This window comes from Pan paniscus, chromosome 4 (assembly GCF_029289425.2).
Source record: "Pan paniscus chromosome 4, NHGRI_mPanPan1-v2.0_pri, whole genome shotgun sequence".
In the NCBI taxonomy this organism is placed as follows: domain Eukaryota; kingdom Metazoa; phylum Chordata; class Mammalia; order Primates; family Hominidae; genus Pan; species Pan paniscus.
Genome location: NC_073253.2, coordinates 127,521,817 through 127,542,643, shown reverse-complemented (window position 1 = coordinate 127,542,643; position 20,827 = coordinate 127,521,817). Strand labels below are relative to the sequence as shown.

Genomic DNA, 20,827 nt, shown 5'->3' with positions numbered 1-20,827 from the left:
CGGTTATCCCCTGATGATCAATGTACTACATTACACCTGATTCCAGTCTCTCCTGAATTAAATGTTTCATTTCTTGTGGTGCTCCTGGAACGTGGAGATCGCCCAATTTCTGCCTTGTTTGCATCTTCACTGTTCCCTAGTCTGGACCTTCTTTCTCACCCAGGAATCAGCTGACTTGGGCTGGGCAGCTGGCTGCCTCAGGTCCACTGATGTTTCTCTGGTGCCCTTGGTACTAATGATTGACATAAATTATGCCTAGTGCAGGGCTACCTGCCAACATCTGTCATCACATTCAGTCCTCCAACAGCCCTATGAGATATAGGTCCTAGTATTGTCTCTATTATATACATGGGGAAACTGAGGAATCCTGTAACTTGTCCAAGGTCACAAAGCCGGGAAGTGGTATAGAATTGGGGTTTAACTCTTAGTATGTCTGACTCTAGGGCAGGTGTGCCTGTCCATTTGACTGTACTGCCTTGCCCTGAGCTGGACTGGCTGGTTATTTGTGAGTGCTGTCATGTCTAAGGTAGGAGTGACTGCCCATCTGAACTTAAGGGACCATGTTGCTGTTTTCTGGGTCCATGTTGCGTTCCTCCCTCTGGTGAGATCCAGCCAGGCGTGTCATGGACCTGCTTTATGAACCTTTGGTGTAACCCATGATAAAGTCCTTAACCTGGGCAGGCATGTTCTTCCTGGGCAAAGTGTGGCTTCCCTGTTTGGGAGTCCATTGCACTTTAAGGTAACAGATTATTGAGTAGGACTGGATAGCTGCAATATCTAGCAGAGTGTGTTTTGGGTTTGACTCTTGGTTCTGTCATTGATTTGCTGTCAGATGTCAGATATGTAGGAAACCCTCTCTCAGCCTCAGCTGTTTGTCATTTGTATCTATCTTATATCTGAAATGGAGGTAGTTATCTAGCTTAGAAGGTTTGGGTGAGAATTAGATAGTAGAAATGAAAGATTTTTGGAAACAAATAGTGCTTATCTCAGACTATGTTCCCAGGAAACAGCCTGAGACAGAGCTTAAGTACTTAATGCTTTATTGGAAGGTGTAATTGCAGGGCAGCCAGGGTGAGGGAAAACAAAAGTGAGGTGCAGGCCTGTGCGATGGCTCTTGCCTATAATCCCAGCACTTTGGGAGGCCGAGATGGATTGATTGCCTGAGGTCAGGAGTTTAAGACCAGCTGGCCAATATGGTGAAACCCCATCTCTACTAAAAATACAAAAATTAGCTGGGCATGGTGGCACACACCTGTAGTCCAAGCTACTCAGGAGGCTGAGGCAGGAGAATCCCTTGAACCTGGGAAGTGGAGGTTGCATTGAGCCAATATTGCGCCACTGCACTCCAGCCTGGGCGACAGAGCGAGACTGTCTCAAAAAAACAAAAGAAAAAAGTGAGGTATAAAGGAGGATGGGAGGTGGTGTTTTAGCAAGCTGGCTACTCTGCACAGAGATGTACTTGGTTACCCTATGAGGGCCCTTTGGTAGCTACTGGGGAGGCCAGTCTGGTACTTCAACAGAGTCTGGAGATAGTGAGAGGAGCCAGAGATTCTGGCGTGGGCCTGGATAGTCTCCTCCACTGGGCTAAGGCAAAGTAAATACCCTGGGACCTGGGAGATGGGTGAGACCAAGAGGTTGCAAGGTGGGACGTAAGATGCATCCAATATAGTGGTATATGGATTTTATCCTCAAGTGTAGTTCCCTTTTATGGGTTAGTCTCATCCAGACTGCCAAGTCTCTGCCAAGACTGTGACTGAAAACCCAACTTGGCTTTTGCATGTCAGTTTTAACAGCCCTCTCTGCTACTTCATTGTCTAGTTACTGAAACAAGACTTTGTGGTGGTGATGGTACCCCGGTGGGGAAGTGGAAGTCAACCACTATTCATGTACCAGACTGAGAAAGTATGTGGATAGATACAGATAAACATCTTGGCTTTATTAGGTTCTTGGTGAAGGAGAATATTTTTTCACATAAAGTAGTTGTTGAAGATATGAAACCTGGCATGGTGAGATGAGGCTGGAGAGGGCAGTAGGGCCTGGTCACACACTCAAAAGGACCCTTTGGGCTAAAGAGTTTGAACTTTATCCTGATGGCAGTAGAGAGCCAAAGGAGGGCTTTGATAAACCATGCTGGCTACTTTGTAGAGCAGAGGTGGGAGGAAGGCCAGATGACATGTGGAGAGGCCAGTGTAGTGGGGGCCAGGATGCCTGTAGGGGAAGTTAGGGGTGGCTCAGATCAGGGTGATGACTGAGGCTAAGGAGAGTAGGGTACCCCCCATACTTGCCTAGGGTGCCGTGGCAGCAGCTTATAGGCCTGAATGGACATCCATGTGCTTTGGTGGCAGGGTCTCCTGGAGCCTCTGGATCCTCTTAGGCTGAACACACAGGTCCTTTCAGCCCTGTTGTCCTAGAGTTGGAGGCAGCAGGGAGCCGTGTCCAGTTAGGTTTTCCCCCTTCACAGAAGGCAGGCAGGTTCTTGTTCAGTGCCAAGCAAGACCAGTTTGTTCTCAGCAAGCTCATGTTCTGTCTCTAGGCTGTTAAATACATTGTTAAAACTCAGGCTGTTGCATTTGGGTTGCAGCTGGGAGCTTGGCAGAGATTCTGCCTGATGAGGTAAGGAGAGAAGCTAAGGACACTGCTGGTTTGCAGCTGGAAACATCTTTTCATGGCCATTTGGCCAGATTGTAAATGTCTTTTCCAAAGTTCAGGTTTGGTGGGACCTCTGGTTGTATGTCTTGGAATTGCCCTGTGTTTAGAAACAGTGCCAGTCGCCTGATGGGTGAATCACTGGTGCTGGGATGTTGGCAGGTTTTGCAGGACTTTCCTGTGGGGGTCCAAACACTAGGGCTGGCAGGGCCCGTTTGGAGTCTGTTTGAGAAGGGCCTGCTTTCTTTTCTTTACATTTTAAGCATATGATAAAATAATTTTAAAAATTGCTATAGAATTTCTTGTAGAAAGAGTAGAGAAACAAGCATAAAAATAGAAAGAAATTATTTCACCAAGATATAGCCAGATGTATGACTCTTTTCTTGCATCTCTCTATATACACATATACATTAATTTTTCCTTACAAAAATGGAATTATAGAGTGCATATTATTTGGGGCCCACTTTTCTCACTTAACAGTATGCTTAGATCTCTTCATGTTGATATATAGTATTCATTTTTAATATACTCCATAAAAACTCATTGTATAGAAGAAATGTAAAATCTTCTATTGTTGTAGTTTCCTAATTTGAACAAGTCTGTGGTGAAGTATTTTTTGTTGTGTTCCTGGTATGGGACAGACATTGTTCTAAACTCTGGGGATGCAGCACAGATAAAACTCAGTATTGGTTTTCTGCTCAAGATGTCACTTTGTTTTTCATAAAAGTGGATTTGACATTGTTCACCTCCAGACTTATTCCAGTTGGATTTTGAGGGTTTCTGGGAGGGCTTTTGGCAGCACTGGACACTTTGTAGGGGCACTCAGCAGGTACACATACTTTCACCTACTCTGTCTTAAGCAAGCTGTGGGCATAGTTATGAGATGGGTTGGAGGTTGGCCTTTCCCACATTGTGGGGCACAGTCCCTCTTGGATGCTGCCTCCTCCCAATCTGACTCTAATTAGAGGACTTTTTGTACAGAGCCTTTTGAGTTAAGGGGCCCAGGCTTGGGAGAAATGGGGTAGGGCTCCAGAGTACCCCTGCCAGAGATGTCAGTGTTGATGTGGTAGTCTGGGAGCTGCTGCTTGGAGGTGCCCAGCTCTCCAGGCTAGCAGAGTTAGTTATCCCCTTCTCCCACCAGAGCAAGACTTTGCAGGCTCTTGGTAGGTAAGTCATCTGTAATTACCTGTGATTCTTTGAGGCTCTGCCCAAACCCCATCTGTGATTCTTTGAGGCTCTGCCCAAACCCTATCTGTGATTCTTTGAGGCTCTGCCTCCAGGCTGAGATTCAAGAATGGGCTCAGTCTAAGCCAGATTGCACATTCCAGAGAAATCACAGCTGGTATTCATGTAATGAAGAAACCTGGCTTTCCCTGAGTGTTGTGAGGTATGAACCATAGATGATAGGAGCAGAATGATTTGAAAGGAATGGACAGACTTCCTCCCTGGAATTTATCTGGCCTCTAAAAAAGGTATGCAACTGCAACTGGAGACACACCTGGGGAGAGATGCTGGGTTCCCCACTTCCAACCATGTCTGGTTTGGAACCTGCCTGGGCCCTGTTCTCCCACCACCCCAGCTCTGAGGAGCAGTCAGCTGGTCCCTTTCTGTTCACAGATACATCCTCCCAGCTCTATGTTTTCACTGTCCCCTCCCTGCATACATACAGAAGGTGCTGAGCCTGAGCCAGTCAAGCCTTTTGAGGAACAAGAAACAGACACCCAATCCCTTAGGTATAAGGGGCTTGTGTAAGCAAGAGAGAGGCCTTCTGAAATCCTAGGATAGAGAAGACAGTATAGTAAGGCCTTGGAGCAGACCTGTGGCTAGAACCAGGAGGGCCTGGACTCTGCCTCAGGGCAAGCCCAGGCTTACTCACTTTCTCTTGATGACTTGCTCTCTTCTGCTGCTCTAACTCCCTAATGGACCCCTTAGCACAATACGCCCTACCCTGCAGCAAGTTCCAGGTTGGAAGATAATTGTCCTGTGTGTCTTGGGACCCCCACACCTAGACTATGACAGGAAGACTGTCAGCTCTGCAGACATTTGGCATAGGCATGAACACATGGCGCCATTCACTTATGCTTTCCTTCTGATAGAGGATCCATTTGCAGATGGGAGTTGTGGTTGGCCTTCTCTGAGCCTAACCTGGAATCTCATTGGATTAGGATTTCTTCTGAAAGAGTAAGATGAGGAATGGTGGGTGTGCTGTGTGTCTAATCAAGTATGGCGGGCAAAAAACTGATGAACTGGCATTAGCTTAGACTTAGAATTCTGTCAGATAAGGCTTATGTTTTTTTGGGAAAGCATTTGTATTTCCTTTGTTTTGCTTGTTTTGTCTTAGTGAATTTCCATTTGAGCACTCCAGTGGGGTGCTCAAAAGCAGGGCAGGAAGAAGACCGGCAGAGCTGGGGTACAGATGGGTGCCAATCCTCCAGCACAGTCTAGGCTGCATGGCTGAGCTGGGAGACGGTATCGGAAGCTTCTGTTGTGGACTGAGGTTTACTGCCAGTGGGGTTTGTCTCAGGTTGTGCCTATTTCTGGGCTGATGAGAAGACAGTAGCTGGCCCCTTTCCCATGTCAGCAGCCCAGCCTGAGGTTTTGGCCATGTGTGGCATATTCATTTTTGTATCCTGAGTGCCTAGATCAGTGCCTGGCATCTGTGGGTCTTCAGTAAATATTTGTGAATGAATGGTGACGGGCCAGTGAGAACAGTGTCTGCCAAGGAGCCTTACTACAGGAAGAACACTGTCTGCCTAGGAGACTGTCTCCTCTGACTGCTCTTTCTCTGGCAGGTGCAGACTGACAAGGGTTAGTTTTATTCCTCTTCTGGCTGGCCATCTGTTGTACACCTTAGTTTGGGTGTTGGTACTCTGGAGGATATTGTGTCAAATTATCTTTCTGTTATTGTCTCTCATGTACTGTTGCCTCCTTGTGGGCAGGGACTGGTTCCCCAAAACCTGGCACTGTCCTCGCATATGTGTTGGAAGGTAAGATAGAAACAAACAGCAGTCTGTGAAATAAGAAGGAGTGGGCCAGAATCTTGGACTGACAGACCATTGGAACCCAAGCTGACTGTACCCCACTGCGATTCCGCCTTCTCATGGTACAGGTGGTTGCTGGGAGTTGAGAGGATGGGCTCTCTCCACAGGGCACATGACTTCCCAGAGCAGGGACCAGAATTGAGCACACATCACTGGCTGCACGCTCTTTGTTCTTTCTGCTGTTTGTCCTTTTTAGCTTCTGTGTGCTAGGCCAGGATTTTGATATGTTTGATTATCTGCATATGTGTGTACATGCCTATGTGTCTCCTCACCTAAATTAGTCTTTTTCACTTTGTTGATCCAGTGATTGTCATTGAATGCCTTTCAGACACTTCCCTCTGTGACCATGAAACTCTGGGTGTCTGCATTGCTGATGGCCTGGTTTGGTGTCCTGAGCTGTGTGCAGGCCGAATTCTTCACCTCTATTGGTACGTGCCAACAGGACTGTCGTCTCCCTGACACCTTGGCTCACATGCCACGGATGTCTCTGGCTGCAGCCTGTTCTCATTTAGAGTGGGATAGCCTTAACTACTGGTTTTGGCCAGTTCTGAGGAGAGTGGAACTGGCAGAGTTGCTGTTTTCCCCTATAAGATCCCAATGAGCTGGATGTTCAGGGAGCCAGATGTCTGAATTGGGTCTTTCTTCCTGGGAAGTGCAGGCTGCACTTGGGCTCTCTGGTCTTTTTGACCACCTTGCCCATGGACCAGAGAGTGGTTCTGAGCAGCAAATCCTTTGTATCCTGAGGATCAAGCTTTTCCTATCCTTCCGACCTAAAGTTCAGAGCTTTTTATCCTGTAGTGAGTCCCCAGGATATCCATGCCCCAGTGTCATGACCAGCTATATAACAGTCGGAGAATGAGATTTAGGGCTGCTTCTTGAGTGACATCCAGTGCACTTATCTCAAACATCCCCTTGGTGCCTCTGCCTCTTTCTTCCTGAAGTTGTGAGATAGGGCCCCATGAGTGCCTAGGCCCCCTTTAACTCCAAGTCCCCATAATCCCCAGAGAGCTGACATGTTCTTATCCCAGGGGACTTGCTTCTGTGCTGGTATTCTGTGCCCCAAGGAAGGAGGCTGGACATCCCTCATCTGTTTCTTACTGGTGCCTTTCTTCTCTCCCTTGCAGGGCACATGACTGACCTGATTTATGCAGAGAAAGAGCTGGTGCAGTCTCTGAAAGAGTACATCCTTGTGGAGGAAGCCAAGCTTTCCAAGATTAAGAGGTGTCCTAAGTCCCCATACCATCCTTAGTTGGCCTTCCTTCCCTTCTGCCCCTCAAGGAACAAGGAAGCCATCCAGGGTGCCTATAAGAGGAAACCTTTGAGAGGGTGATGTGGGGCTGGCCTGGTTACTTCATGCCAGTGCTTGAGAGGAGCTAAGTACATGGGCTAAGGAGTCACTATTTATTTTCTATTTAAGACCTTTTCCCTTACATTGGGGGTCCCAGCTGTTATCTAGATTAAGGGGCTAGAAGTATCTGTGGGGAGTTACTGTATTCATTTTTCATTGCCTCTTGATGAAAAGGGCCCCAGAACCTGGCACCAGGGAATTCTCACTAGGAAAATTGTCGCAGGTCAAGACCTATGTGGGTGGACGCATTAGTCTTCCTTTTCCTCTGGTTCCACAGCTGGGCCAACAAAATGGAAGCCTTGACTAGCAAGTCAGCTGCTGATGCTGAGGGCTACCTGGCTCACCCTGTGAATGCCTACAAACTGGTGAAGCGGCTAAACACAGACTGGCCTGCGCTGGAGGACCTTGTCCTGCAGGACTCAGCTGCAGGTGAGGGACGGTGAACAGGTGCTTGAGTGAGCCCATATGTTTGTGTGCTCATGCCTGGGTTGTTGTGTCTGAGCCTGTCTTGGGTCTGGGTGTTGGTGGGCAAGTGCATTGTGGAAACAGGACTCTGCTGGTCTCATGGCTCTCTCCCTTCTCTGTGGGGACCTGGAAGTTGGCTGGCCTTGGTTTTTAACATGTAATTATGTTCAGTTCTTTTTTTAGCGTCTTTTTTTTAGTGTCTGTCTATTCTTATTTTTTGCTAATGACATTTTTCCAATTATACTTTAGTGATACATGTTTATAGAAAAGTCGGAAAACACAAAAACAAGAGAATTATAATTCTTAATCCAGTTGCCCAGTGGTGAGCATTATTAAAATTATAGTTTTTCTACCTATGCATATACATTTAAAAAATGGAACTATACATACATACCAGGGCATGCAAACTCAGTTGCTTGGAGGGACAAATGAATTTACAAGTGTCAAGTGGGCTGGATGGTGGGGCCAGGGCAAGTTGGGGAGCATAGGTCTGATCTAAATTCATTCCTATTCATATGTTTTACAAACAAAGCATATCTGTTGGTAGATTTGTGACAGAAGAAAAAATTCTTTCTGTGAATTTCTCAGCTTCTTTATATGCCATTCAATGTTCTTCTGCAACATGATTTTAATGGCTGGATGGTGATTACCTGTCAGATGGTGATAATCTGTCATACTGATAATACTGTCAAATGGGTCAAGTCATTGGATATGGGATTTTTTCTGAATTATCAGCACCTTTTTACGTATTTCTTGGTGTATACTTCTGATTACTTTTTTAGGGTAAGTTCCTAGAAGTGATATTTACAGATGAGAGTGTGAACTTTTTAAAAGCTTTAAACTATACTTGGTGCTTTTATTGTGATAATACTTTTTATGCCCTAATACTTTTCTGTCAATAAGAAGAGATGGTACGGTGGGCCTGGAGGTGGGCTCTCCTAACTCCTAGCCCTGGGTTTAGTCCCCTGGACTCACTGACTTTTTTTTTTTTTTTTTTTTTTTTTTTTTTTGAGACTGAGTCTCACTCTGTCACCAGGCTGGAGTGTAGTGGTGGGATCTCGGCTCACTGCAACCTCTGCCTCCGGGTTCAAGCAATTCTTCTGCCTCAGCCTCTTGACTAGCTGGGACTATAGGCACATGCCACCATGCCCAGCTAATTTTTTTTTGTTATTTTTAGTAGAGACAGGGTTTCACCTTGTTGGCTAGGATGTTCTTGATCTCTTGACCTCGTGATCCACCCATCTCCACCTCCCAAAGTGCTGGGATTACAGGTGTGAGCCACCATGCCCGCTGCCTTTTTTTTTTTTTTTTTTTTTAAAGGGACAGGGTCTCACTATATTAGCCTAGACTGGAGTGCAGTGGCTATTCACAGGTGCGATTGTAGCACACTGCAACCTTGAACTCCTGGCCTCACGTGATCCTCCTGCCTCAGCCTCCTGAGTAGCTGGGACTATAGGCACAGTGCCACTGTACCCAGCTCTTCACTGCCTCTTTTCCCTGAGCTGTGAGTGCTGATTAACTTCAGACTAGCTGTCTCTCTGGCTGAGACATTATAGCCCATGTGGCCAGACTGGGTTGGGCCTGGGGGCAGGGTGGCCTCTGGAGAGGGATTGATGAGCTCAGCCAGGCTGGAGCTGTGCCCAGTGAGCTCACTGCCTCCAGAAACCACGGCTGCCTTTCCCAGACTCCCGCCTCTCCGCCTGGGCCTGCAGCTCGGGACAGGCTGTTCTGCCTGCACGGCAGGAGACTAAGCCTACCCAGATGACCTCCTCTCTCCAATCTTGTTCTCCACACCCTACACTCCCACCATCATCTGGTTCCTTTGGAAAACCTTATGATTACCTGGAAGGAGATAGGGCAGGCCCAGAGAATAATTGGTTGTTTTCATCTCTGACTTTGAGTTCTTGCCCCTGAAACGAGCAGGGCATGCTGACAGTGTGGCTTTTCCTGGCAGCATGTTCCCCTACTCCCACCCCACCAGATTCTAAACTCTTTAGAGTCCCTGACCATGTAGCTATGAAGACAAGGAAGGCAGGGTTACAGCTTCTTGGTCCCTGTCCCCAGTTATGGCTGAAATGGATGTTTAGGTCTGAAGTCATAGGTGGCAGTGGATACAGCTACTCTTGGGAAGAGGTTGGGGAAGGAATGGCCTTGTTGTTCACCTCTCACTTCTCAGCTTAGAAGCAGAATTGAAGGCCCTAAGTCAGCCTGGGAAGGCTTGGCTCCCACCTGGGATTGTAGGAGGTACACATCTTACTTTACAGGTAGGGCTTGGAGTCCCAGAAAAGCCTCCTTGGAGTACTTCTGTGGTCAAAATCTCTCCCACGCTTCAGGCTGTGGTCTTGAGCACCATAACTGGAGAGCCCATGCCCTGAACTCATTGCAGGTCTGAGTGGTGGGAGTACAGAGGAGAACAGGCCCACCGTGGTCTCTTAGGGGACGGACCTTGCTGGGTTGGTGCAACCCCACCTTGGTCCTTGGCCTGTCTAGGTGGTCCTTCAGCTGTCAACCTAGGGGGAGGGGGATGACTTCCAGGACTTTCATCATCACCTTTCTGGATGATAAGTGCCAGTGGTCAGTAATGAGTGGCCAGCTCGGCTTCATTAGTTAACTGTCATTGTCCCTTGGACTCCTCAACTTGAAATGTGTGCTGGAAGTCTGTGTTTACCTGACTAGCCCAATTACCCTGGATCAAGGTTTTCCATGGGATTCATTTTCCACTGAGTGGTTGACAGTTCTTCCTGAGTCCTCTCCTGTGCTCTTCTCAGTTACCCTCTCTATCCTCTGTTTCTTCTGTCTCCACCAGCTCTGACTGAATGATTTGGAGCCAAGACTTCTGGACTCCTAAATATTAACCAATATGGGGGGCTGCTTCTACTTAGTTCCAAAGAGCAACACAGGCAGTAGGTACGGTGAGGAGTAAGAAAGGAAAAGTCCCCATAGACTGGAGTCATCAGGGACAACTTCCTGGTGGAAGGGGGCAACAGCCTTTGAGGGAGGGGGCGGGGAAATTTCACTAGCCAGAGACCCTCTTTGTGGCTGCCTCTCTGGTCCCAAGTGGAATTCTGCCCCTGGATCAAGGGTAATCTCTTGTTCTGACTCTCATTTGGAAGGTTTTATCGCCAACCTCTCTGTGCAGCGGCAGTTCTTCCCCACTGATGAGGACGAGATAGGAGCTGCCAAAGCCCTGATGAGACTTCAGGACACATACAGGCTGGACCCAGGCACAATTTCCAGAGGGGAACTTCCAGGTAACTCACCACTCCAGGCGTTGCCTGTCCCGCATGTGTCTCTTTAGTGGCGGGACAGGTTGGAGCCACCACCAACTTGTGGCCTCTAACCTCGGGTGCACCTCTTGGCTCACCAGTTTGTGCTGGACTCCCTCTCCCATGACAGGTTTCTCCCTCAGCCCCTGCCCTGCCACCTCCCTCCATGTATTAGCCAAGGCCCTCTCCTCTTGCATCTCAGAGAAAGCCAAAGTTGCTGCTCAGGAACCCCCTCCACGTCTGTCCCCAGAGCACCACACAGATCTGCATTCAGACCTGCTTCTTGTCTCCCACCCTCCAATGTCTTTTCATCTAAGGCTGATCTGGGCTTACTGGCCCCCTGTCTTGAGTCCTCTTAGTTACAGTCTCTGCTCCTATACATTCTGTCTCCACCTCTCTGGGTTCTACCCTTGAGCTCCCATATAGGCTCTATTCTTGCTCATCTTAACACTTGCCTCCCTCGGTATCTGAGAGTCTTTTGAGTCTTTGCTGCTGATTCATCTCTTCTCCCCTCCTGGTTAGGCTACTGGATAGAGTAATCTACACTCTGTCCATTTTCCTGGTTCCCATATACTCCTGAACTCACAGTATCTGACCTTTTTCCCCACTGTCACTGATGCTGTTCTTGCAAGGTCATCAGTGGCCGCTTGGCTGGTAAACCCAGCGAACAAGGTTCACACATAATGTTCTTTAACTTCCCAGCAGCATTTGACAGATAGATTGCCTCATTCTTTGTGATGTTCTCTCCTCCTTTGAATTCTGGCATACTGATATCTGCTTCTCTTTTAGCCTCTCTGGTCATTTTCTCTCAAGTGGCCCCTCTCCCACTGACTTCCCAGTGTTAGTGTTTATAAGAAGATGTTTTGAGGGCTGCTGGAGACCAGTAAACCCAGCGATTCACTGTGTGAGGCCCATGCAGACCCAGCTTATTCCAGCTCCAGAGCCTCAGCTTCCCCCTTTAGACTCCATTAGAGAGAGGGAAGTTCAGGGCACCTGCAAGATCTGTTCACTCTGTAGCCTTGAGATTGGTTGCTTGGAGGAGGGAACCATACCCTGGCGTTGACCTCTCACGTTCACTCAGCAAACCCATGAGTGTCCTGAATAGGGATATGGGGCAGAAAGGAGTTACTCCCTAGGACTCCATCCTTACCTCATCTTCTCCCTGAGCACCTTCCCCAGGTGAGCACAGCCATTCCATCACCTGAGGTGGATGACATCCAGATCTGTGTTTCCTGCCAAGGCTTGTCTCCTGAGCTTCTAACCAGCGTAGACGGATGCCTTTGGGACATCTGTACTTGAATGTCCCATGGACTTCTCGAACTTCATGTGTCCTGAACTGAAATCCTCATCTCCTTGTAAACACTTTACCTTCCCCCTCATCCTTCTATCTCAGCAAAAAGGACCTCCATCCTCTGGCTGCCTAAGCCAGAAGCCTAAGGCCTATGGATTCTACCTCCTTCTCTCATGTCTTCCGTGCTTATCCCCTGACTCCAGCCTCACAGCTACTTTTTTCTCAATTTGATTATCAAAATACCATTCTGACTTGTCTCCTACCTCCAGCTTACTGCTTAAGACCATCCTCCATGTGGTCTTAAGCACACATTTGTTCACATGAGTTCCTGATTACTGTGCTTAATTTCCAAAGCTAAACCCAAACTCCTCCTGTGTGTGGTCTTTGGGGTCCTGCATGATTCCATTTTCCTGGCTTCCTTGCCCATTGTACTCAGCTTTCCCTATCACTCAGCTCTTTTGTCTCAACCCCTCTATAGGAATACCTTTACCCATGTCAGCTAGGCTACTCCATGTCTGATTGCCTATCAGCACTCAGCTCAGCTGTCACTCTCCCAAATGCTCTCCAGGGAGTAGACATTCGAGTTGGCTCTGGGGAGGATGCTGAGTGCCAGGGAGCCATTCTTAGCATTCTTGGCATCTGGGAGACATGTTGATAATAGCTACTGGTCATTAGCATCCTGGGGATCATAGGAGACATCTTCATATGTCATCTTATTGAATTCTTGCCACAAGCTCTTTAAAATTGATGATATTATCTTTATTTAGAGATAAGGGGACTGAGACTTAGATATGGTAACTTGTCTATAGTCACACAGCTGGTTGGTGCCCTAATGAGGCCAACACAAACCTAGTTTAGTTCAGCTCCAGAGCCCCAGCTCAGTCAGCTATGTTACTCTGCCCCAGCAATGCAGGTTCCTGGGCCTGCAGAGCCAGAGGAGACCTGTGGAGAGGGAAAAGGGGCTCCAGGAGCCCCCCAGTCCCTGGCCTACCTAGGGACTTCATCTTGTGTTTACTGTCCCCAACTTCCTATTCCTCGTTATTGGTTCCTGAGCCACCGGGGTTAGCAGACCCTGGTCTCTGAAGCATTTAGCCTACTGTGTAGTGGTTTCATTCCAGGCAGAAAGAGCCTTCTCTGAGTTCTTTTGTGTCAGCCATGCCCAGGTTGCTGTTAATGGGGCTGTGGGGAGTCTTCCTTGCTTTCCAGGGAGAGTCACAGCCCCCACTTCCCCTCCATGGTATCTGCTTTCTCATTATTCTCTGAGGAACCACACACATAGCCTTTCCCATCTTGAGCTCACCCTAAATCCTGCATCTCCCTATAGCTGCTTCTTCATATTGGCTTGAAACTATCTTCATGGTCACTTTCCAGCACTCCCTCTACAGCAGATGACCTTTGGTCATAAGACCCACTGAACTGATACTCAGCAAGGTCCCTGCCACTTAACAGCCAAAGCTGGCACTGCAACCTTGGCTCTTGGCCTCCCTTGGTGTGTCTCACACCACTCCCACTCCCTCTGTTTCTCCTATCTTTAGTTCATTCTCAGGGTTATTCATTGTCTGTTCTTTCTGGGTAGGTGCTCCCTGGAGCTCTGGCCTTAGCCATCTTCTCCATTCTTTCCTTAGAGTTCCTGCAAGCTATTTTCCTCACCCATGGCTTGGTTGCCACCTAAATTTATGTTTTTTATATTCAGCTAAATTTTCCATCCTCTAGACTCATATGGCAAACTGCCCACCAGACATCTTCTTCTCTGTGGTCCACAGGACCTTCCCACTGTCCTCAACAATGCTTCCTGGTGGGCTTCTGGGGCTCCCCCTAAAAAGGCCCCTTCCCACTTGGGAGATGGGGAATCTGAGGCTAAGAGGTGGCTGTGAACCCCAGTCCAGGGCAGGGCTGGGCCATCTGTCTGTGCTCCCTGTGTCAGTGGCCCTTTAGGATATGCAGTCTAAATGTCCGATGGAGTTCTGCTTGGTGATGCCCCCTATCCAGTGGCTCAGGCTTTCCTTGAAGCGGGAATCTCTTTCCCTAATCCAGAGGCTCTTTGGAGCCTGACAATTTACTTCCCCTGCTGTAGGAACCAAGTACCAGGCAATGCTGAGTGTGGATGACTGCTTTGGGATGGGCCGCTCGGCCTACAATGAAGGGGACTATTATCATACGGTGTTGTGGATGGAGCAGGTGCTAAAGCAGCTTGATGCCGGGGAGGAGGCCACCACAACCAAGTCCCAGGTGCTGGACTACCTCAGCTATGCTGTCTTCCAGTTGGGTGATCTGCACCGTGCCCTGGAGCTCACCCGCCGCCTGCTCTCCCTTGGTAAGGAGATTCTAGGGGAAGGTAAGATGGGAATGGAGAGTGGCAGAGGAACTGCACTGTGCTGGCATCTGCCTGACCCCTCTCCTGGGACTGAGTCAGTTTACCCTGTCACTTGGCCAGTGACTAATGCCTTACTGACTTTAGGACCAGTCCAGCTTCTTACTAGCTCCTTACCCACCTCAATCCTGGCCTTAGCTTTGCACAGTCGCTGATAGATACGCTCAGGCCTGTGGCACTTGTGGGCCTTTTTAATAAGGACTCTGTTATGGTGTATCTGTCACCATGCAGGACTACACAGGGTGGAACCTTTACTGCATCAGGAGCAGCTCAGGAGTCAGGTTGTACTTTAGGATTGTTACAGTGACAAACAGTAGCGGTGCTATTAGAGGCCTGAGGTCTAATAGTAGGACTTCATATGGCATTGATACTTTGTGTGCCTTGTGCTGTTGGACTGAAGAAGGCCAAAAGCACTGTGCCTTTAAAACTCATCTACCTTTTTTTTTTTGAGGCAGAGTCTCACTCATCCAGCCTGGAGAGCAGTGGCACGATCTCAGCTCACTGTAACCTCCGCCTCCCGGGTTCATGAGATTCTCCTGCCTCAGCCTCCCAAGTGGCTGGGATTACAGAGGCACATGCCCCATGTTGTATTTTCTTTAGTAGAGATGAGGTTTTACCATGTTGGTCAGGCTGGTCTCGAACTCGTGACCTCACGTGATCCACCCGCCTCGGCCTCCCAAAGTGCTGGGATTGCAGGTATGAGCCACCGCGCCTGGCCTCTGTTGGTTTTCCAGTTACGACCAGCATACTCTGGTTAGATGCTGTGGAAGGTAGAATGCAGCATGCAGGTGAGCTGCTGGGAGAGAAACCCTTACAGAATAATTTCTCTAAATGACCTAACAGATGTTTGTGGTTTCCTTTTCCTTCTCATTCCTTGCTTTTTCTAGACCCAAGCCATGAACGAGCTGGAGGGAATCTGCGGTACTTTGAGCAGTTATTGGAGGAAGAGAGAGAAAAAACGTTATCAAATCAGACAGAAGCTGAGCTAGCAACCCCAGAAGGCATCTATGAGAGGCCTGTGGACTACCTGCCTGAGAGGGATATTTACGAGAGCCTCTGTCGTGGGGAGGGTGTCAAACTGGTGAGATGTGTGAGGGGGCTAGGGTGCCAAAGCTGTGGACCTGGACTCTGGCTCTGGGCAGGCAGATTTGGGGAAGGTGTTCTTCATTCTGTAGGTACTTTCTCAGTATATCCCCCAGTTTTTCATGGCATCTCCTGAGGCTGACATGTGGATATTCTCTGAGGTGTAGGAAAGGAGACTGTCTCCCCTCGTGCCCCAGGTAGAGTGTTGCTCCTCTAAGTTACCAGTGAGCTCGCCTCCTTACCCCAACATGTCCCACTTTTTGCTTCACTCACTGTTGGGAAGAAAACAATGGGTGGATGTACCTCAGGCCCCAAAAGAAGTCATGGTATAAGTGGAGAGTAAGTCTCTGTGGTAAAGACACCAGCGTGTACTAGAGCTTGGTATCGAGCCTTTGAGAGCCCTGGGATCCTAGTGCTTCCTGAGGAGGCCCAGGTGTGACAGGCTCTCAGCCTTTTCCATGCCCTTGTCTGCATGGCTTCCACTGGCTCCTCCACCAAGAAAGGTTTCTCCCCTGTCCCAGCCCTTCAGACCTACTCAAGTCTTCACGAAAAGGGTCAGGAATTACTTTCTGCCATGGGACTTGAGGATGTGAGGTGATCTTGGGAGAGAAGAAAAATTGCATGATTTGTGGGGTGTTATTTCATGCCAGTTAAGCTGAAGGGGCTCTCCTCTCCTGTCCCCTCCCCCCATTCCCCCCTCCCCTCCCCCCTCCCCTCCCCCTCCCCCTCCCTCCCCTCCCCTCCCCCTCCCTCCCCTCCCCTCCCCCTCCCTCCCCTCCCCCCTCCCTCCCCCTCCCTCCCCCTCCCCTCCCCTCCCCCTCCCCTCCCCCTCCCCTCCCCCTCCCCTCCCCCTCCCCTCCCCCTCCCCCTCCCCTCCCCCCCCTCCCCCTTCTCCTCCTCTCTCCTCCCCTCCGTCCCTCCCTTCCTTTCTTCCTTCCTTTTTCTTCTCTTTTTCCTGTTTCCTCTTTTTCCTTTTCTTTTCTTTCTTTCGTCTCGCCCAGGCTGGTGTGCAGTGGTATAATCATAGCTCACTGCATCTTTGACCTCCCAGCCTTGAGCAATCCTCCTGCCTCAGTCTCCTGAGTAGCTGGGACTACAGGTGTGCACCATCATGCCTGGCTAATTTTTTAGAGACAGGTCTATGTCATCTAGGCTGGTCCCAAACTCCTGGTCTCAAGCTATCCTTTGGCCCCCCAGAGTTCTCGGATTACAGGCATGAGCCACTGTGCATGCCCACCTGCTGGGACTTTTGTTTTCTTCTGTGGTGTGGTGGGAGGGAGCAGCTGCTGGCCATGAGGTGAGTCCAGTGTCTGCAGACAGCCAGACTGGGACCGAGGATTAGGACTCACTCAGCTCAGGGCCTGTTACTCTGTACTTTCCAGACACCCCGTAGACAGAAGAGGCTTTTCTGTAGGTACCACCATGGCAACAGGGCCCCACAGCTGCTCATTGCCCCCTTCAAAGAGGAGGACGAGTGGGACAGCCCGCACATCGTCAGGTACTACGATGTCATGTCTGATGAGGAAATCGAGAGGATCAAGGAGATCGCAAAACCTAAAGTAGGTGTCACTGCAGGTCCTTCTCGGGTCACTGAAGGGGGAAGGTCCTTTTTCTCATCCCTAGCACTGTGGGTGGTTGGTTTGCCCATCTAGCCACCCTTTATCCATATCTAGCATGGGCCTACCGTGGGGATACAGAGATGCTTCAGACTCAGCCTGACCTTGTGAGTTCATGGTCCAGTGGAAGAAGAACAGGGTAACCAATGTGGACAGCCAAGTTCTATCATAGAAGGTCACGCTGGGAACAGGGCAGGTCTACACTGGTGTGTCAGTTCACCTGGTTGGGAGACTGGTGCGTGGGTGAGTTTTTTGGAAATGTTCCATAGGATGCTGTGAAGCCGGGTCCTGTGGAGCTCCTGATTAGGACTGCAAATGAGGTGAATGACTTAGAGGAGAATGTATATCTTTATAATATTGGGTCTTCTCATCCAAGGGCGTGACAGGTCTCTCCATATCTTTTTAAGTTTTCTTCATATAAGCCTTGAACATTTCTTAAGTTTATTCCTTGGTAGTTTCTTTGTTACTGTTAATTTACTTTATTTCTTCATTATTATTTTTAACTGGTTACATTATTTTATTAGTTTACTATTATATGCCAAACTATTGATTTTACAAATACATTTCATAGTAAGAGCTAATGTTTACTGAATTCTTAACTGTGGCAGGAACTTCTAAGTGCTTAACATATATATTAAGTGTTATGTCACAGTTATGAACAGCTGCTCATAACGGTGTCACTGTCTCTCTTTTACCTATGAAAAAGCAAACTCATACAGATTGCAGCTAGTGGTTGAATTTACTTATTCCTTTTTTGGTTTTTAGCTGATTTCTCTTTGGTTGCCTGGATAGCATTAACACCTGGAAATAAGGAAAATTTTATTTTCTCCTGATACTTGTAGTTCCTTTGTTTTTATAACCTTATTGAATTGCCCAGAACTTCTAGAGCATAATTACGTAGAATAGGCATCCTTGTCTCATTCCTGAATTTCCTGGAAATTCCTATGGTATTTTACTGCTAAGAATGCAGTTGGCTGTTGGTTTTGTATATATGCCATGTTTTAAAATTATTCTTCTGTTTCTAGTTCATAAAAGATTTGCTCCCCATTTGACATCTTTCAAAGAGACCTATTTGCTGCCATATCCCATCACTGATGATTGGGAGGGAGGATTTAGCTCGATTCTCTATTGCTCTGCTCCTAATAGAATTGTAGGGGCTGAGGTGACCAGGAGGCCCGACACTCATGGAGAGACCTGAAATAGGTTCCTATCCTGGCCCCTGGACCTCATCTTGGAACAGCTTTGGCTTGAGGTACTAGGACATCTAGGGCTTTGAGTCAGTGGTTGGCATCGTTGATGTGGCTGAGGAAGGGGGCTAGCCAGATGTATGGAGAATGGGGACTAGGACTGCCCTTTCTACTCAGCTCCAGAGTCCACCAGGAAAGAAAACTACTTTGTTGGTTGTGCCAGGATTTCCTGAGAGATTTCTTACCTGTTCTTCAGTTCCAGACACTGAGAACATTTCTCTGTGCATGTGTGCATATGTGTACACATGTGTGTGGCTGGCCAGGGGGTAGTGTTAGGAAAAGATATATTTGAATAGAAGCCATGCAAAGAGCCAAACAAGGTTGGCAAACATGTTTGGCTCTTAACATGGCTTCTATTCAAAGATAAGCTGACCCCTCCTTTCCGGAGACTGTGAGGGACAGATGCTAGTCTGGCTTTGAAGTAGAGCCAATGAGCTTAACTTGGCCTGTGGGGAATGCCTGGCAGCTGTCTGTGGGGTCTCTGGCCTGCTTTCAAAATAGCCCTGTGCTTCCCCTGGGGCAGAGCACAGCTGCTCAGAGCCTCTTTGTGGGTGTCAGGCCAATGCTGAGGCACAGATGTTTGGATGGGGTCTGGCTGTGGCTGCAGTTTTCAGGGAGGGACTGACATGAGCTGAAGCTCAGGAAGGGCCATGAGTGGGAGCTTGGGAGCCGTCTGTCCTGCTTGTGCTGGCCATCTTACCAGATCATGCCTTAGCAGCACAGTGTCCAAGTTGGTCCATCTCACCCCCTTACTAGCCTTCTGGTCCATCTACTCCTCTCCATCCCTTCTGCCACCACCTGGCCCGGGCCACCATCATCTCTTGCCCTGACCTCTGCCGTGGCCTCACTAGCCTCCCAGTCCCCACTCTGGCCCCTCATTAGTCAACTCTCCATGAGGTATTCACAGTGATCCATTTTACATTCACATTTTGAGTGTCCCTCCCCTGCATAAAGCCTTCCCCGTTTCTTGTTGGCCACAAGGTTGCATCTAGTTCCTAGCCCCTGCTTGTCTCTTCAGCCTATTCTCTCTTACTACTTCCCATAACCTTTAATCCACACCTACTGCAACACCCATTTTCATTCCCAGGCCTCTGGATTGCTGCTCTTTCCCTGTTCCTGTAATGTTCCTCTACTTGGATAACTCATGTTAACCCTTCAGGCCTCAGCTAGGTGGTCTCCTCCCCTAGGAAGCTATTCTTGACACTATACCCTGAGCTTCCACAGGATGGTAAGTTCACCCATGCTGTGCTGCAGTTACCTGACTGGTTTTCTGCTTTCCCCACTTGACTGAGTTGTAAGAGTGCAGGGGCCATGTCTCAGTTACCTAGCATAGTGCCAGGCACAAAGTAGGCACTCATCAATATTTATTGAAATCAAGGGGAAGTGTGTTGGGGTGGGAGTACCTGGGCCTACGGCCCCACCCATGTGAGGTCATGAGGACAGTCCACAGCTGAAGCACATGGACCTTTGCCATGTTGGCTGGCTCTGGGCGGCGAGTCCCCCTTGGGGTTTCACTAAGCCTAACTGTGGAGGCTGGGGGAGATGAAGTAGATGCAGGGAGTGCATGTGTAGTGTGTACCTGTATGAGTGGATGGCTTCCAGGCAGTGGTTCACTTATTTTAACTTACAGAATCTTTTCCTGGTTTTATCATCTGACTTGTAAGGATCCCAAGGGAGCGAAAACTGTGCCATCTGTCTTTGCTTCTTGAGGCTGTGGGAACCCAGTGTGAGGTGGTGCAGCAGGAGAGTGTTTGGATGGGTTTCTTGGCAGAGGAGCCCACTGAGGTTCGGAAGGATGGTGGAACTTGACTCAGTTGAGAGAAGTACATAAGGCGGAGGCTCAGGCATGGTGGCACAGTCTGAATATGGTGGGAGTAGCTAAGCTCAGGCAGGCTGTGCTCAGGCAGGGGTGGTATGTGGGCCTGGCAAGGAAAGGGGCTAGTCAGGCAGATGCATGGATGGACAAGGCAGGCATAATTCTGCAGGCAAAGCGGACCTGGGGAGGAGAAGGGATGAGCAGTGACCGAGCAGGGCAATAGCCAGGAACTGATTGCAGATTGGGAATGTGGAGGCCTCAGACTCTTGCCCTCAACTGGCCTACAGGATCTTGGGGCCTTGGCTAGAGCCATTGGCTGCAAAGCTTCCTCCACTAGCATGGCAGTAAATCTGGTCCCAGTGCTCTCTGGGAAAATATTCAAGGCAAAACAAACAAACAAATCAAGTCTTCTCTCTCCTCCTTCCTTCTAGCTTGCACGAGCCACCGTTCGTGATCCCAAGACAGGAGTCCTCACTGTCGCCAGCTACCGGGTTTCCAAAAGGTAAGCAAAGAGCAGGGGTTCGTAGCTGCTCAAGCCCCAACTTCAGGACTTCTCAGTGCCTACCCTAGGGATGGGTGGCTTGCCTTTTCCTGCCTGCTGGCACCTCCTCACCCCCTTGCAGCAGGCATCCTGTAC

At 48.9% G+C, this 20,827-nt stretch overlaps 1 protein-coding gene across 6 annotated transcripts in view; it reads left to right on the top strand.

The window, feature by feature from the left end:
• Positions 1–20,827, top strand: part of P4HA2 (prolyl 4-hydroxylase subunit alpha 2) — a 98,907-nt gene that overhangs the window by 3,395 nt on the left and 74,685 nt on the right. For all 6 annotated transcript variants that reach the window (XM_055112627.2, XM_003829308.5, XM_008954678.4 and 3 more), the window contains 8 exons: positions 6,016–6,115; positions 6,812–6,908; positions 7,313–7,464; positions 10,614–10,751; positions 14,132–14,371; positions 15,316–15,509; positions 16,894–17,070; positions 20,622–20,692. In XM_055112627.2, the coding sequence (XP_054968602.1) occupies positions 6,034–6,115; positions 6,812–6,908; positions 7,313–7,464; positions 10,614–10,751; positions 14,132–14,371; positions 15,316–15,509; positions 16,894–17,070; positions 20,622–20,692 (1,151 nt within the window). In that variant the 5' untranslated portion in view covers positions 6,016–6,033. The remainder of the gene's footprint in view (positions 1–6,015; positions 6,116–6,811; positions 6,909–7,312; positions 7,465–10,613; positions 10,752–14,131; positions 14,372–15,315; positions 15,510–16,893; positions 17,071–20,621; positions 20,693–20,827) is intronic.